This window comes from Lynx canadensis, chromosome A2 (genome assembly GCF_007474595.2).
Source record: "Lynx canadensis isolate LIC74 chromosome A2, mLynCan4.pri.v2, whole genome shotgun sequence".
Classification (NCBI taxonomy): domain Eukaryota; kingdom Metazoa; phylum Chordata; class Mammalia; order Carnivora; family Felidae; genus Lynx; species Lynx canadensis.
In genome coordinates, this window is record NC_044304.2 from 139540004 (window position 1) to 139558884 (window position 18881).

Consider the following 18881-nt stretch of genomic DNA (forward strand, 5'->3'; position numbering starts at 1 on the left):
GGGGATCAGGACACCTGATGCAAGTCCCAGCTGGCTGATTTATTTACTCTGTGTCAGTGGGAAAGCCCTAACAACCCCAGACTTCCTGTGTGTCAACTATATAAAAACCTATTTTCACTACAGGAACACTGCAGTGGGTGAAATGCCCTAAGAGATTTTGAAGAAGTTTGTTAAAGAGAACAGGACTGTTGCTATTACAATGGGCTGTCTTAAGTGATGGTAGTCTCAAAAGTGCACTTTAGTGGTCATCGTGTTCTTTCCCCTTTTCCTGGCTCAGAGTGTTTTGTTCCTCACACTTTCTGGGGTCAAATGCTGAAACAGAATGGAAAGACAGAAAGAGAACCCTTTAGTCGAAGACTTCAGTTAAAACCAACCCAAACTTGTCTATAACACTGCATGTAGGCTTTAGATGAGACAGGGAAACTCGGACTAGAAAGGTTCATCCCTGGGCTCTTGCCCCATGGAACTAACTAGCTAAGCTCTCCTCTCCAAAGCACCGAGAGCCTACTTGGGGCCAGTGGTGCAGGGCTGGGTGCCAGGATGCAACAGCGAACACAGTCCATAAAGACCCTGCCGGCAAGGGGCTAAAGAAGAGACAGACAAGATAAACAGATAACAGCACATAATTAAATTAATTACAACTGTGATAAGTGGCATAAGAGAAAAGTAAAAAAAACCTTTAAAAATTCAGAGATCCGGAGAACACTTTCCTAGCAATTTCCTGAGACTAGGACTTCATAATCCCTGCTCATTCCTCTGATTAGCAACTTTCAAAGTTAAGAGCTTCTTACTTCTTATTTAATAGCATTTATGCTTTTCACTGTGTTATTTTTCAGCAGTGATAGAGACATGGTCCTCTTCTCTAGCTGTAAGAGCCCTCCAAATATCGGCTACAGCTTCCAAATAAGATTAGTGTCCATGCTTAAAACATTAATACAGCCTCCAATTTTTGACTTTGAGTTCGTATAAAAAACGCTGCTGAACTTTAACAGAGATAAACGGCCTGTATTTTACCTACAGAGCATTAACAATAGTTCTCCCAAAATGAAAGTATTTTCAGTATCTTAATCAAAGTCATCTAATAGGAGCCCTGAAAAGCAGACAGCTATTCATCAATATCAAACATCATGCCACAATAGAAACAACAGCACGTGCATGCACAAACATCCATTACCTGCTTCCTTTTCTGCTGGGCCTAAAACATAAGAAAAGACAATTTAGGAAAAAAGCAGACTCTACCCATGTTGCTCACATAACGCAGAAAGTCAATTAAGCAAAGAAAAGTGGCCCACTTCCTATATCTAACTTAAATTTGATTTTGTTCTTGGTCTGATCCTGAGCATAAAGCAAAAAGCGCTTTATTTTTTAACATACACAAAAGGGGGTGGGAAGGAAGGGAGAAAATGAAATGCATAGACGTTTTCTTATATAATAAGCATGCATTTTATTTTTCTGAAAATGGAGACTGCTCAGTAGTCCCACCTAGATTCCTAGGATCCATTTTCTAGAATATTCTTACAGTAGACTAGAAGTAAGAGACAGATGACTCCAGAAAGGAAAGAGCTATGAGAGCTCCCTGCTCACTGTTCATTTGGTCCCAGAATAGGATTTTCTCTAACACAGACTTGTTTTCATGTGTGATCCAGAGGAACAGCTATGTCTTTTGACCACCAGTGTTAACACGTTTGTCTAACTAATTAACAAAAGTTATCCATGGCTGGGACAATTTTACTTGTCCATGTTAAAATGGACTCTAGGGCTAGAAAATAGAAATAACCTATGTTTTCGGTATTCTTGCACAATGGTCAAAAATACTAACTGGAATGGCCTGTTAAGAACAAAAGGATTCTCATAGAGTTTTTTTTTTGGATTGAGTTTAAACGCTTGAATAAAACAATATTGTGTTTATTCAAGTTGTGCACAAACTTTTTTCCCTTTACTAGATTTGAAAGGTTTTAATAGGTCTATTTTTATAACGATTCTTTCAACCCATGTTCACAACACACAATGTTCAAAACACGAAGATTGTTTGAATGAGTATTCATGATGTGAAAACCAATCTGTTTATCTTCCACTTTCCCCAAATGAGCTAATATTCATTGCTTTTGCTTTAACACAACATGATATCATAATTAATGATGTTAAACTGGTAACTAAGGAGGTTTCATGTTGTTACTCTCGTGATATAATATTGGTTGCTATAGTGATGGGATGGCTTTTTTGTTAATCACTCAGGAGGTTGGTTATTGCATGCTTGTTAGAAAGCTTGATCGGATTCGGAGAGAAAAAAAGGATATAACACAGCCAATTATAATCAATCTTTTTCATTGTACCACTTTTGATAAAACTATCTTCACATCAATAATTAACAAATTTATAATTCAGTACAATTTTATATTAAAAGTTACTAAAATTTTTCTAACAGAGGATTTGCCTTTATTTTTAGATATACGCATTTAACTTTGCAAACTTTTCCTAAGTGAATGCTACATGGACGACACAAGCCAGTTTTATGAATAATTAGAGCAAAAACTTTGAGGCCCTTTCTATCATTTTTAATCATATCAAAGGATTGTCGAATAAAGCCCATTTTTTGTCTTTGCCACAAATTTCAATTTAGTTATTTCTAAGCATCTTAAACCTCAGTAATCTTAATGAGTGAAATCTGAAGGAAGAGGAAAAAAAAAGTGCAGTCCTCTCAAGAGATGTAATCATTCAAATGTGTTAATATATTGCAAGCAATGAGAAGTTGCAGGGAATTCTGTCAGCTTATTTTGGCCCTCATCATAATCAACAAGTTTCCTCCTTCTCTGAGCAACACTGTTGAACAGAAAATAAAATTATGTAATACTACACTGTTACTGATCAGGAAAGAAGACACTACCTACAGTTGAAATGTTAGACATACTTACGGTAATGTCAAAAAATACAACCCATGAAAACACCTTTTGGTTCCCTGAAAACTCAAAATAAGAACAAAGGACAACTTAAGCACGAATCCTGGGTCTTTCATTCAAGCAGAGTCCCAGGAGGCATATTAAAGCAATGAATAGGAAAAAGCTCTTCAGTTCACCAGCTGAGATTTTAATGAGACATTTCCCTTTGCCACGGTACAGGTTTGTTCAGGAAAGGAAAGAACTTCTCACAGAAAATTCAGTTAATAGGCATTGTTGGCTCTCACTGCCACTTCGGCAATTGCTCACTGCACTGACCTTCTATTTTGGCATATTCTGTGAGTCTGGTGTAATTGATCAAGGCAGCTTTCTCGAGACATTTTCTGACCACTTTTTTCACCTCTTCTGCTGGTATGGGAGTGGCAATATCTTTCATTAAGACCTAAAGAGAGGAAGAGAGGGAGAGATTGCATAAAACAGATACTAAAATCAAATTATACAAATTGTCCTATAACTATTACCAGGAAGGGGTCCTAGGTAACATTGAGGGAAAGTAATGAGTCGGCACATCACAACTGGGAACATAATCCTCCAATCTTGGCCCCTCCTGTCTAAACCTCATTTATGCACATCAAAACCTCCCCTAGGCCAAACCACCATTCAGTGTGAGGACTGTCACTTTTCCTCCAGGGGCCCAGGACACCGTTAGAGCAGCTGTTTCAGATCAGGATTATAGTCCTTGGGACAAGCAATAAAGTTTCTCTTGCACATCCCTAATTTCAATGCTTTAAATCTTTTGAGCGATATATATGAAAACAGTAACAAAGTTCCATTAATAACAAGCACTGTTTTTGAGCTCTATAAAAATCAAGATCTCTAATTCTCACAAACTAATTCCTGTGATCTGCTGAGAGGGAAAAAAATCTTTTGTTTTAGTGAAATGAATGGCATTTCTGTGTTAAAACACACAGAAACTTTCTGAAATTAAAAAGAACAGATTATTTTCTGTTGAGTTCTTAACTGTATTTTTAGATTTTTTTCCTTTATAAGTATTATTATTGGCAAGGCAAAAATGCAATCATATCCAGAATTCAAGATATTATGTATTTAAGCACTTTTATAATGACTCATTGATAATTTTCCTTAAAACTTTTTCAGTGATAAAATTGCTTACAGTCAGTTTTGATTATACCATTAGTCCAGAACTATTTTTCCATATATTTAATGCAGCTTTTCTGGTTTTGCTTATATTCAAATTATAAAATATATGGCAAAACGTGAGTATAAAGAAGAACAGTAAGTATTCTTACTATTCTATTAGTCTTTCACCTTAAAGAATCATCAAAAGAGCATGAAAACATCCATGCTTTATTACTTCATTCTCTTTTGATCAGCCTCGGCACGAAGGATTTTATAATCTCAAATTTATTCAACCACTTAAGCACTGGTGGTCTTTCACAACATATTTTAATTTTGTCAGGCAAGGTTTCCTTTTCAAAACAGCAAACTTTATCACTGAAAAACATCCTTCCCATCAAATTCAATTATTCTTCATAGTTTCATATTAAAATTTTTTAACATATTTTACACGTATTTGGCACTTTAATTAGAACTACACATCAGAGTCTTTATAGGCAGAAAAACCCTTCGGCTCATAGTAAAAAAAAAAAAGCTTTAAAAAGTGTACTATTATTTTTAATGTGATTATTAGTAAGATTTAAATTTAATATTAATTTTGTCCCACACGCAGAATGATGAACTTTACTATCAGGCCTTCCCCTGGTGGTACACTTTTAAATAATAGAGCTGCTGAAATTAGAATGTATATGGTCTGTTACAGAGACGAGTCCAGGAATGAAATTGGGTTATAGTTCATAGTATCCAGGAGCTGGGTATTTAATTTGGAATGGAGGGAACTGTAGTATCCTCTTTCCTGGCAAAGGGCAATGTTAGGGCGCAAGTGCGAAAGAGAGACCCAGCTTGTCTCCTGTATCTTCTCCATTTCTTCCAAGGCATAATAAGTATGAAGAATTCACATGGAGATATTTATTTTTTCTAAGATGTCAATAAATACAGAGACGTGAAAATGAAGAAGTGGCCCTCCCATTTCTGTCTCAGTTCAGCAAGAGACATGATTACTGACTATAACTGGGAAAAAGGTCACTGTTAATCCTGCCGCCTGTCAGGGCGTGAGAGCATCTCTGCTATTACTAACTCTTCCATGATGGGGGGAGGACGGAGGCTCCACTGTGGAAACCGGAACACAGAGAGGTTGTATTAGGTCCCCAGGATGGGATGCCATCCCAAAAGTAAAGCTCTCTGTAAAGATTTTATCTTTTCTATGATACCTTAATGAACTGGATAAAATGAATACTTTGAAAAGCCTAGGTTACATGCAGCTTTATTATAAAAATTCAAATAAAACAGGTCACTACTATAATAATATTTCTATCACATGATGCACAGGGAACAATAAGACAGGGATATACAGCGGAAACCAATGTATAATTCAAAGATCTCATTACATTCATCAGTTCTAGCCCTCATCTTCCAAGTGCTCAAATCCGTGAAATCCCTTTTTGCTTTTAATAGAAGTGCTAATAAACAATCTAGAATTCATTTGGCAGGAAAGTGGGCAAGACCAAGTGTTTGAAGTCAATAAATCAGGACCAGAACATTCAAATCATGAGCTATAAATGATCCTTAGAAATTGTTTCTAATACTGGTAAGGAAAAGGAATTGTCCACATTGCTTAACTGTTAGGATCCACCCAGCATATAAATAGTTTTATAAATATATCAAAATGATTCTTCCCTTTCAAATTTAGTCTGCCACAAAAACAGGAGTGAAGAATGTATTTTCATTAGTAAGTTATTTTAGCGTGGATATGAAAACCTTGTTTGCTATTTAGTTGAGGGAAAATGAATTTCTTCCATTTGTGTATTCATTTAAAGTAACGTAAGTTGAAGTGAATTCTGAGATTTAGAATGAAAGGCATGATACGTTTGTAAATATTAAGTGATAAACTCTTATAGGTGTGACAAACATGACAGAAGTTCAAATAAGTCGGGGGGGAGGGCGGTAATAAAAGACAACAATCAAGTCTGAAAAACATAATTATACTTGACTAGAAAATCTCATGAGGGAAAGAAAGAGGTGGGGAAAATGAATACTACCAAGATGCCATCAACTCGGCACAGGATGGCCGGGGTGGGCTTCAGAAAGGTTTCGGACAGGAAGAAATAGTCAATAGGAGGAGTTGTAGTAAAAGCAGATGACAAAGTGATGAAATGTGACCAACAGCCTCAGGGAACACACTTGTGAGGAATGGGCTTATATGCCTGGGTTAGTAACTAACATACACAGCCACTAAGAGTGCAAATAGTGTTTACAAAGTAGTGTTCAAACATACCCTTTCGAGTAATGAAAGCGTAGCTTTTAGAGCACCCTCAGGTCGTCCAAAGGGAAAACAGTATCTTTAAAAACAAAAGGAGGAACAAAAAAAGTCACACATTTAATATCCAAGACTGCTAAATAATTCCCTCTTCTATTACTTGGCATTATTAAAGAACAGTGAAAGGTTGGTTAAAATAGCATCAGCCCATTTGGGAAAAATTTTAACAGCAGAAGTTTACCTAGTTCATGCTGTAAATTTCTTTAAACAGTAAGGCTGTCAACTGTGATGAAAAGGTTCTACAGTTTTGACGATACATGTTCAGAAAGGTCCTATTAAAGAGATAATTAAAACATATTCCCTAAACATTTCTTAAGGTTTGTTGTTATCAAGCCCTATCATCAACAAAATGACTTCGCCCATCTCCTCCTGTACTTGTGTGGCTTGAGATGGAAATACCACCCCCCTTCCCCACCAGTCATAACTTCTAGTACAAAAAATGGCTTTCAGCTCTCCCTTTTTGTCTTCTGTGCCAGTGGCACCTCCCCACACAAAACACATAAACCTTGGGGAACTCTGCAGTTTGCCAGCAGAGTGGGTCATCCTCAGTCTTTCCAGTCCTGTGTATTCCTAATTCACCCCCACAACTGGAGGACAGGTTACATTAGCATTCTGAAATCAGGGTCAGAAGCTGGGGGAGTGAGTGGGCTCCTTGGAAGTTTGTTGACACATGGTGGTAACAGATTTATGGCTCTTTACACGGGAGTCCCTCTTCAGGTCACTTTCCACTTAAAGAGCAGAAAACGTCAGGGCCACTTCATCCTGCTGGAGCTCCTCGCTTTGTTGAATCAGTTCAGTAAAGCACCTCGCCCCCCCAACCACTGCCCCCCCCAAGATCAAGTGCTCTAGGCAGCTGAGCTGTCCACAGGCTGCCACTTGGATCTGTATTAGAAATCTTGACACTAGTAACTTGAAGTTTGTATATTTCCATGTCCTTTGCCATTAATCAGGGACTTGGTTAACACATCTTCTAAGATGTAACTCACCATGAAATTACTGTTTTCACAAGGCAATTTGAACAGGTTTCCTTAAAAGCACGTATATTTTAAATTCAAATTATTTTATAGGAGTGAATTTTGAACAGTGATTAAAGAGTGATTAAAGACTGATTTCTCACAAAGCAGTTGTTAAATTTATATTAGGGCTGGGTTTTAGTTTTATGAAACTTTTATTAGTTTCAGATAAATGCAAAAAAAAATGCAAAAAAAATGCTATCAAATGTCATAAATCCAGTCACTCAAATTTTTCTTCACAACAGTGTTTATCATTTCATTTACTGTCAAAAATTTCCTTCACTTACGCTTGCCTCGATGCATTCTCTCACTCCTCCCTCTGCTCCCGTGCACAAAAACCACCACCAATTTATTTTTGATAGTTTTGTTTCCTGGGCAGTGTTGCCTTTTAGAGCATTAGCAAATTAGCAAAGTAGCTTTCATCATTTTGTGTACCATAAACCTTAATCCACGTTTAAATAAAACACAAATTGGGTTCTTATAGTCCCCTCCCCCTGCTTAAATCTTTTCAGTGTATTTGCATAATCCACCCATTGTCTTTCCTATTGTTTATTTCCATTAACCTGTGGGTGACACATTTTATGAATGGAATGTTACTGATCCCCAGATTACATTTAGCATTTCAGGGCTCTGAGGTCCCACTGGGTATGTTCTGAATTAGCATTAGCTGCCCATGATGTGTAAATAATTCAGCACATTTACAGAGTACAAGTAATCCTGAATCAATAAAGTACAGAAAATAACTACACAGAAGCTTAATTAATCTTTACAAAATGAGTTTTAAAAGAAAGGAATAGTTTTGTTCTGCCTTTCAGGATAAATATTTTGGGTTTTTACCACTTTGATAGCTCTCTAATAGCAAAGCAAAGGGGAAAATACTCAATTATCAAATAAAATTCAACAAAGTTTAATATCTAATCTGAATAAATTAAAATCACCCTGATTCCTAACATAGTAAATTAATTACACAGATAAATGAACCTGCATACACATGTCCCACAAATTGTTTCCTTTCCTTATCCATTTTAAAATACAGGATTTCTTTTTGTTAAAGTTATATATGCACATAGTCTGAAGGGAAACTTCTTTTCAAGACTTTTTATGAAAAAAAGTTCTTAATGTCATTTCCACCCCACTCCCCAAGTAAATTTCTTCAGAAAAAAAAAAAGTTTTTAACTTTTAGCTACTTCTTTCAGTATTTAAAAGTTATATTCCTAACCTACATGCTAATATTTCTAATTCTTGATTTTTCAGTTTTAAATATGATTCTACTAACTTTCCACTATGGAAGTACTTAGTTTTTAATAGATTTAGAGGCATAAAGGATATATAATGAACTGCACGTATTTAAAATATATAATTTGATAAGTTTTGACATATGTAAACACCTGTGAAACCATCACTACGTTCAACTTAATATATATATATTCATGACCCTCAAATGTTCCTTCCCCACCCACTGGGCCCAGGCAACCACTGATTTACTTTGTCATTTGGAATAATTTGTATTTTCTATAATTTTATGTAAGAGAAATCATAGCATGTACTTCTTTGCATGTAATTTCTCTCAATATATTTTTATGCTATCAACAGTTCATTCCTTTTTACTGCTCAGAAGTATTGCAATACATTGTTCATTCCTTGCTGATGGCCACCTGGCTTACTTTCATATTATGTTTATTAGGAATAATGCTGGTATGTTAAGGTTTGAACACTCACATAAAAGTCTCTGTGTGGACATATGCTTTCATTTCTCTCGGGGGAGTACCTACAAGTGGAATGGCCTAGGTCATAGGCTAGGTCCAGTTTCACAACCATGCCAACACCTTGGGGAGTAATTTTTAAACTTTAGCTATGCTAATGACATAGTAGTACCTCATTGTATTTTAGTTTGTATTTCCCTGAAGAGTAATGATGTTGAGCATCTTTTCATATGCCTTTTCACCATATGTCTTTGGTGAAATATCATAATTTTTTTATTGAGTTGTTTCATTTCTTACTAAGTTTTAAGAGTTATTTATATATTCTGGATAAAAAGTCTTTTGTGGGATACGTATTGTGCAAACAGTTTTTCCCATTCTGGAATGTATCTCTTATTCTCTCAATGTCTTTGGAAGATCAAAAGTTTTTAATGTTGTTGAAGTTTAAGGTAAAATTTTTCCATTTATGAATCATGATTTTGGTATTTAAGAATCTATGCTTAGTCTAAGGACAGAGACATTTTTCTGTTTTCTAGATCTATCCATTTTAGGTTAACTTTTCAATCATGTATGAGGTATGGGTCCAGGTTAATATTTGTTGAAAAAAAGCATACTTTGTAAATTATCTTTATATATTTTTTGAAAATCCATTGACCATATGTGTATGAGTCTACTTCTGAACTGTCCATACCACACTACCTTGAATACTGATTTCTGAGCAAACATCCTTGTCTTTTGCTCTTAGGTGAAAAACTTTCAATCTTTCACATTCAATCTTCATATTAAGTATGAAGCTGTAGGTTTTCCATTAAAGCCCTTAACAGGTTGAACATAAGACATTTAGTAATAATTCTCTTAACAGTATGGTTTACTAATTCTATCTTGTGTTATTTCTACTTTTGGCTGTTTTTGCTCTCTTCATTGGTTATATTTTACTATTTTTTTTCATATGCCTAGAAATTTTTGACTGGACGCTAGACAGTGTTGTTTTACATTATTGGTGGCTCAATATTTTTGTATTCCTCTATTCTTGAACTTTGTTCTGGAATTCAATGAAATTACTTAAAAACAGTTTGATTTATTTGAATTTTGATTTTAATTCTCATCAGGAGAGATAAAAACAGGGCTAATTTTTTTTCCATTACTGAGGCAAAGCCGTCTCAGTATTCTGATACTCATGACTTAGAAGCTTTCCAATATGGGTGGTAGAAACTGGTACTCCTCTTACCTGTGCTAGCTTTGGGGATTATCCTCTGTAATTCTACCACAGAGAGAAAGGATTATTTGCCTGACTTTAAATAGTTTCCTTACATACTTGCTCAGATCAATAGTTAGTTGAAGACTCTAAGGGGACCCTCAGCAAATACCTGTAGGTCTCTTCTCTCTTTCTTTAGAAGTCTGATCTGAGAATTCTGGCTGTCTTGTCCTTCCTGGACTCCCACCTCTGTCTCAAGTCAGGGTCCACTGAGATTCTCCTCCCTGGGCCATGGCCTGGAAACACTGTCCTCATGCTAAGCAGAGGCAATGAAAGGGCTTATTCATTTGTTTCTCATCTCTCAAGAATCACTTTTATTCATGGTCTTATATTTAATGTGTTGAAAAGCATTTTTGCACATTTTAGTTTTTAAATTTTTTTTTGTTTCAGATGACAGGATAAATATCATCCCATCTTAGACATATGTTATTTTTTTTTGACTACTTTACCCAACCCTAAATGTAATTCCTGTCCTTCCTGTCTTTCTAACACAGTTATACCATTTGGGGGTTAAATAGAGTATTTATATTATGTAATATCCTAGATAACTGAGACACAGTACTATGATTTCTTATGTGCCATCATTTTGTTTATATTTAATACCTGTCTTTATTTTTATTTTTTTTAATATTTTTTTGTTTATTTTGAAAGAGAGAGAGCACATGCACAAGAGTGCATGTGTGCACAGGGAAGGGTCAGAAGGAAAGGGAGAGGAAGAATCACAAGAATCTCTGTGCTAAAAGCAGAGTCCAATGTGGGGCTCAATCTCACAACTGTGAGATCATGACATGAACAGAGATCGAGTCAGATGCTCACCTGATTGAGTTACACAGGCGCCCCTAATTTCCTCTTTTTATAGACCTTATCTAATGTAATTCCAAATTCCAATATAACTAATATAATCTAATTAATATAACTCCAAACTCACTTCCAAATGGGTAAATTCTCTCTCAACATATTAAAACACCTTAGTATTTTGTCAATTTAATTTACTTGAAGATTTTTTCTGACCTGCTCTTACCAGAACTGGCTGCTTTCAAAGCTCAGCCATCACTTGGGGTTTCTATTAACAATCACCATGAAGATTCCCTCCTCTTTAATGCCGATTTTCAGTTTCAGGGATCTTAACTATCCCTCCTTGTTTTTTCCTTTGTCTGGAATTTGTACTCTCCAGAAAGGGATTATGGGAAGCATATCTTTTTTTTTTTTTTTTTTTTTAAGTGGGCTCCATGCCCAACATGGAGCTTGAACTCATAACCCCTGAGATCAAGAGCTACATGCTCTACTGGCTTTAGCAGTCAGTCACCTCAAGAAGCATATCTTTTAAGGTCCTAATGTCTGAAAATATTTTTCTACTACTACCCTTAAGACTGTTACTGGTATAGAATTCTAGGTTGAAAATAATCTTTCCTCAGAAATTTGAAGACAGTGATGCATTGCTTTCTGAATATCTGTATTGCTCCTCCCATCAGAATGAAAGTTGAAGAAAAGGAACTTTAACTTTGTTCTCTGCCTGACACACAATATGTACTCAATGTATGTTTGTAGAACGAATCAATGTTGAGAAGTAATTCTGATTCTGGATTCTTTGTATTTCAGGGTCTTCTCTTTTATCCCCAAGATGCTGGAAGTTCATGAAAATGTCCCTGATGAGTATCTATTCTAATCCATTGTGCTGGGTACTCAATGAGCTCTTTCACTGTGAACACTTATGTCTTTTACTTCTGTAAAATGTTTTTGAATAAATGTATTGACAATTTCCTACTTTCAGCCTTATGTTTCCAGAATTCCTATTACTTATGGTGATGAAACTCCTGAGCAAATCCTTAATTTTTCTTATCTTTGTATTTCCGTTTTCCTACCTTTCTCCTATTACTTTCTAGAAGGTTTCATTAACTTAATTTTTAATAGCGTGTATGTGTTCGTATTTGTTCCTTGAGGTTTATTCATTTTTTTTATTTTTTAACAACATCCTGCTTTTGTTTTATAGTTGCCCTATCTTCTTAAACCTCTCCAAGGACATTAATAACAGATTTTCATTGCCTTAGTCCCCACATTAATTTTACTTTCCCCATGTTTTCCCAATTGCTCTTTTCGTATTTACTTATTTTAGACTCTATTTTCCATATTAAATACTTTCCTCAAATGTCTGATGACCTTAGTTGTCTGATCATTTTCAAAAGTGTGGCAGTAAAAACCTGAATGGAAGCTATATGCACTTAAGGTGGGTATGTGTAGGCTATGGTCTTTGCTAAAGAAGAATCTGGCTGGGCTGTTCCAGTGGGAGTCTTTATTGTCCATGGCTTTAGGTCTTTTCTCTTGAGCTAGTCAGACTCACAGGGGAAGACTTATAATACGCCTAGAAGGTAATGGTTAAGTAACAGCTTTCTTGAACTACTACAGAAGTATATTAACCGAAGTTTTCAGTAATGATGAAATAATTTCAAGTCTGATCTCTGCAACAAGACAAGTATGTTGTAAGACACAATATACTATAGGACCTGGTAAAAATGATTGAAAAAAAAGGGAACATATTGGCAAATTTCTGTTTTTAACCATGAGGTTCTGTTCAGCTAACTATAATCAGGGGGAAAAAATATTAAGATTTTTGACCTTTCACTATGCAAATGTTTCTTAGTTTAAATGGTTAATTTTTTTGAGCAAGAAACTGTGCCAGGCAGTGGGACCCTTGTTCTCAGAAAATATAAATAAAAGGATAAGTAACGGCTTAAAAAATGGGTGTTATAACTATGTGATAAACGACTAGTGAAAAGTACAGATGATATATGCTGAAAGACTTCAGGTTTTTCAGTCTTTGCTGGAATGACTGAGAAAGGCTGCACTGTGAAGACAGGACATAAGAGGTTCCTTGCTTGGTGATTCTGAGAGAAAGGACTAGTCACCAGAGCTGGGGAAAGAGGCTACTCAAGAATGAGAAATGCACACGTGAGAAATACGTTCCACACTGGACACTGAAGGGCGAAGGGATCTACCTTAGCGAATGGTGGAAACTGAATGGTGGTGGGCTTAGAAACAGACCACAGACTGAGGAACATGGATCTTACCTTGCAGGCATTGGAAAAGAAGCTACTGGTAGTTCTTGCTGTGGGGGATTGGAGTGTTGAATGAAGAAAGCAAATACTTAATATTAATGAATGGAATATATATACCTGAAATGGCTTATCTGATTTTCTAAAAGGGAAGAGAGTCTTTCTTTTATCTCCTCAAATCTCTCTTTTTCTTCCATTGAAACTGTTCCAATTCCATCAGGCCTGGAAAAAATCAAAATCAGTCATTTATATTGATAGAATGGTTATTATCATGTATTTTATATCTTTATATATATACACATATATTTTGAGAGAAAAGAAAGTGCAAGTGTGGGAGGGGCACAGAGAGAGGGAGAGAGAATACAACGTAGGCTCCATGCCATCAGTGCAGAGCCCAACACAAGGCTCAGTCTCATGAACCCTGAGCTCATGAGCTGAGGTGAAACCAAGAGTTGGACGCTTATCCACCTGAGCCACCCATCGCCCTTGTGTGTGTGTGTGTGTGTGTGTGTGTGTGTAATCTTTATACTTCCCTGAAGAATAGTTAAGAAAAATGTATACTGGTTCACAGTATACATATTACTTGCATCTATAATGGAAATTTATTTAAAGGAGGTATTTGTAGTCATTTGTTTCAGATTTTAACCTGGAATGAATGCAATCGAACTGTTCTGTTTTAGACAGCCTTCAAGGTAAAGGAGTACAATAAATATTTTCCAGATCTACAGAAAACAATGATTAGTCTTTGAGATGACAGTGAAAAGTGTTTTATAGTGGCATCAGATATTTGACAAATTGAATAAATATCCCCTGGATAGAAATATTATAAAAGCATACTGAACACAAACTAAAATATCTTAACTGCTCTTCTTCCAAATAAAAATTAAGCTAATGTGAAACTGGAGATTTAATTTTAATTGAAAAAACACAGAAATTCTGAATAGATGTAGTGGTTTATTGTACCATATTTTTGTTTATTTAAGTGTGTCGGCACACAAATTCTAACTTATTTAAAAGTAAAAATAAATACTTGAATAAAAACATATAGAGAAGACAGACCATCTGTGTTTCAGGATTTTTGTGCTTAGCCAAATATCCCTATGGAATCAAGGCAAGATCTCATTAAAATTTTTAGAAGTAATTATGAAGACTAAACAGACATCTTCTTTTACTAAGATCAGGATTAAAAGTATAAGATATTTCTAATGAATAATGGATTTAGAATTTATACTATATAAGTTTAAGTCTGCTTGTGCAACAATCATCAAAAATTTTGAACATACGAATTTTAACTTAATGCAAAGAGAAAGATGTATTGATCTCATTCAAAAAGTGTATATTTCAACAAAATGAATCTTTTGGATTTGATAATTAACACTAATCATTTCTTCCTCAATTAGCTTATTTTTCTAAAAATTATATTTTAGTTACCAAAGACTTATATATTTATAATTTTAACTAATTTTTAACGTTTATGTATAAAATGGGTAGAAATGATTATGGAAATGCTTCATATAACTTTCCCATAAGGTTTTTATTTGGTTCTCCCACTCTTGTTTTACATATATATATATGTATACGTGTGTGTGTGTGTGTGTGTGTGTGTGTGTGTGTGTATCTTTGATGCTTGCAACTAGTCAATTAGGATAAAAGCAATTAATTTTAAAGTTATACCTGAATCATTATGACGAAGACCTTTTATTGATATCAAGGCATCTCTTAAGTCTAAAAATTTCTTTTCCACTATAGAGTAAATAATTTGTTATTTCAGAAACTCACTGCTGCTAGAATTTATGCTGTGTAATTCTTATAATTATACTTCATTCTTAAATAGGGAAACATCAATTATTTAATTTCATAGAATAATACATTGCATCAGAATGTGAACTCCAGAAAAATATTCAAATATTTTTTCAAATATTTTTAGGAAGGAGAAAAGAAAGTCTGATCTAGAAATTACAAAACAATGAACTTTGAGCTAACCCAATGTTTTATAATAATTTGTAATATTACAGGGGCACCTGGGTGGCTCTGTTGGTTAAGCATCCAACTTCAGCTCAGGTCATGATCTCACAGCTTGTGAGTTTGAGCCCCGCGTCGGGCTCTGTGCTGACAGCTCAGAGCCTGGAGCCTGCTTCAGAGTCTGTGTCTCCCTCTTTCTCTCTCCCCTCCCCCACTCATGCTCTGTCTCTCTCTTCTCAAAAACAAATAAAAACATTAAAAAAATTAAAAACAAATTTGTAATATTATAATCATTTGTAATAAAATGGATTTTTCACATAGTACTTCAGAATAAATACCCACTGAGAAAACGATAACACAACCCAGACTTAAAAATAAGTACACTTAAAAATAAGTACAATAATGATCACAAACGTTCAAGTGGAGAGTTCTATATAAATCATTAACCTGGGAATTTGAGCATTCAGATGAAAACTATAGCCACATTATGTTACTACACGGCACAAAAACTCATACCACGTTGTGGGTGGGTATTTCACCTATGCAAACTTTGATGAAAAAGGGCAAGGAACTTATCTTTAGTTTTCTGATGACTGATATGGTTCTTTGGCTTTGTTCTCTGGCAGACTCCACACAGTTAGTTAGAGTCAACCTTGCTTCAACTGTCAAAGGAGATTGTGATTCACAAGGATACAGCAACTCGTCCTGCCATATCAAACTTCACTTGGGCACCTCACCTACCTGACACAACGGAGCCAGGGGTTTAGGTGATGAAAAGCAAGAAAGGTAAGTCAGGGGAACATCACTTGTGTGAACTTTCACTAAAATAAAGACTGTTATACACAGCGAAGGGCTGCCATTTTAGTGAGATTATTTCATTAGGTATAAATCTGACCAGTTAAACACAGGAGTTAGTATTTTGGACTTGTCCTTATTTACATGCCTTTAGTGCATATACCAGACTACGTACTGAATATTAGGTATATGGAGTGGGCATCTATACCTAAGTGATGGTAACAAATAACTTAGCTGCAGTCATGCCTACAGGTAACAGCTCCTTCTAAAATTATTCTTCCTAATAAACACAAATATCTCTGTGTCATCAGATCTTCCTTGTCATGGTTGTCATCAAAACAAATATAGCAATTACCAGAAACAAAATTCTTAACGTGCCCCTGGTACTATGCTAGCTGTTTTATATGCATAACATAAGAGGCTCACAGCAATCCATTCTGCAGCCTCCAAGAGAGGAGGCTGCTGAGGGTCATGGGGGTGAGGTGACTTTCCCAAGGTCATACCGATTATAAGTGCAGAGGCCTGGACTTGAACCTAGGTCTCTTGCATTCCAAATCCAGGGCTCTTAGTGCTCACGTCTTACTCTCTTTCCCCGATATTTTCACAGAAAATAATAAAGAGGAAAAAAATCTGTGTTAAAAAATGGAAACTGTATCTGAGAAGCAATGTGGAATATTTCAAACATACTTACTTACATCAGACATTTTCTATATTACTCACATGTGGCAGCAAGCTTAAAAATTGACAAAATTTAAAATACCTATAGGGCACCTGGGTCGCTCAGTCAGTTAAGCATCTGACTGCATTTTGGCTCAGGGCATGATCTCACAGTTCATCAGTTTGTGAAATCAAGGCCCGGGTGGGGCTCCCTGCACTTGGGATTCTCTCTCTCTCTCTGCCCCTCCCCTGCTCATGTGTGCTCTCTCTCAAAATAAATTATATTAAAAAACAAAACAAAAACAAAAACAAAATACCTGCCACTGAATCAGTAATTCTATTAAAAAAAATCTCAACAAAGTCAGTTCTGAAATTTGTACTTGTAGAAAGCAGCTTTAAGAGAAACTTAAAACAGTTATATATTATGAACATTCATCTAGTAGACCCAAGGTAATAGAAATTTAAAATAATATCTTTACAAACTTAGCTTATAAATTATTTTCTGTCAGTTATACCTTCAAAACATATCCTGGTATGGCTGCAGCCTCGCTGGTCTCCCTTTTCTAGTCTTTTCTATGTCAGAGTCTTGGCAACACACTAAGGTGAGCCTTTTGCAAGTATGAGTCATACTTTGTCATGCGAACAACTCATTGCAAAAGCCCAAACCTTTATAATGCTCTGCAAGACCTGTTAGGAACCCCTCTCCCCACACTTACACTCTGATCTTCTCTACCCCTCACAGCAGACCCCCCACCCCATGATGGTCTCCTAGCTAGCCCTCAAACACAGAACACATGCCTCAGGGCCTTTGCATATGCTGCTCCCACTTTTCTAGTCACACATGGCTTGCTCACTCCCTTCTCATCTCAACCTAAAGGACTCAGAATCAGTGAGGCTATCTCTAAACACCTGAGGTAAAGATGTAATCTCCCCTTCCCACAGGTCTCTTCTCCTTTAATATGCTTTACTGCTGCTCACTGTGCATACCGCCATCACCCCACACATGACAGACCTGTTTTTATTATCTGCCTCCTTTGTGTTGCAACCCTGGTACCCAGAACTGGCAGACTGATGTTCAATACAGAAGTGCTAAAGACATGAATAAGTGATACATAGAATATAAAAATACCAAGTACAGATTATAAAAATTCATGAATTAGTAATATCAAAAATATGATTGCTTATTAGTATTAGATTATTTGCAATGTTTTAAATCCTATCACAGTGGGTAAAACAGGAAATTTTTTGACGAACAAACAGAACAGGAATTAACTCTAATATTCTGGGTAAAAGAGTTCTAAAAAAAGTTAGCTATATTTACACTTAGCAGAACATTTTTAGTATTTACCTGTCATTTAATTATTAGTGAAATCATTTGCTTTAAATCTCAAAAACAGAATTTTTCCCCCCGAGATAATAAAAGTAAAATAAATAATGCCTCTGACACTGACATCTTTTCAGATAACGTTAAAATATGGTTATTGACAATTCTACAATAAAAAGCCAATTTTCTGATTCAAATGTTACTTGGAGCTTAATTCTATGACTGATAATTAAATATTAAAGCTGTTCCAATGACACAAAAAGACCTTCTCAGGTACCAAGATTTAAATCTTTCCTTTTTTTCTTGGGGCCTGCAGTTACTGAAGTCACATGATTTTAAGAAAACTGCTCCATGAAAGTTTAAGATACTAACAAATTATAAAATACAGTGTAATAGTAGATGCATTTCTTTTAATTATAGACCCAAACAAGTTATGACATAGAACTTCTTTCTGGCATTACATAATAAACAAATGAACACCAAATGTAGTTGGGTCTACGTTAATTGTACTTGATAGACTCTTTAAAAAAAAAAGAATTCATGCAATGGAATCCTCTGACTGATGCTAAAGAGCCTCATCTTACATTTGCCTCGGGGTTACAGTCTATTCTCTGAGAAAGAATCACACGCAGGCACATTCACGTGTATAGACACACACACTACCTTTTCTGAAAAGCAGATTCATCCAAAACTAGTTCCTATATTAAGGCCTTATACAAATTAATTTTATTAAATTCCTACATGAACTAAGAGATCTTACAATGGATTTTGTAACTT

At 35.5% G+C, this 18881-nt stretch overlaps 1 protein-coding gene across 18 annotated transcripts in view; it reads right to left on the reverse strand.

Annotated features, from left to right (window-relative positions):
* Positions 1–18881, reverse strand: part of CADPS2 (calcium dependent secretion activator 2) — a 540447-nt gene that overhangs the window by 115133 nt on the left and 406433 nt on the right. For 11 of the 18 annotated variants that reach the window (XM_030308330.1, XM_030308328.1, XM_032592435.1 and 8 more), the window contains 4 exons: positions 13487–13588; positions 6307–6370; positions 3213–3336; positions 1175–1195 (listed from right to left, as the gene is read on the reverse strand). In XM_030308330.1, coding sequence (XP_030164190.1) covers positions 1175–1195; positions 3213–3336; positions 6307–6370; positions 13487–13588 — 311 coding nt within the window. The remainder of the gene's footprint in view (positions 1–1174; positions 1196–3212; positions 3337–6306; positions 6371–13486; positions 13589–18881) is intronic. The other 7 variants (XM_030308335.1, XM_030308333.1, XM_030308325.1 and 4 more) reach the window with 1 other exon arrangement.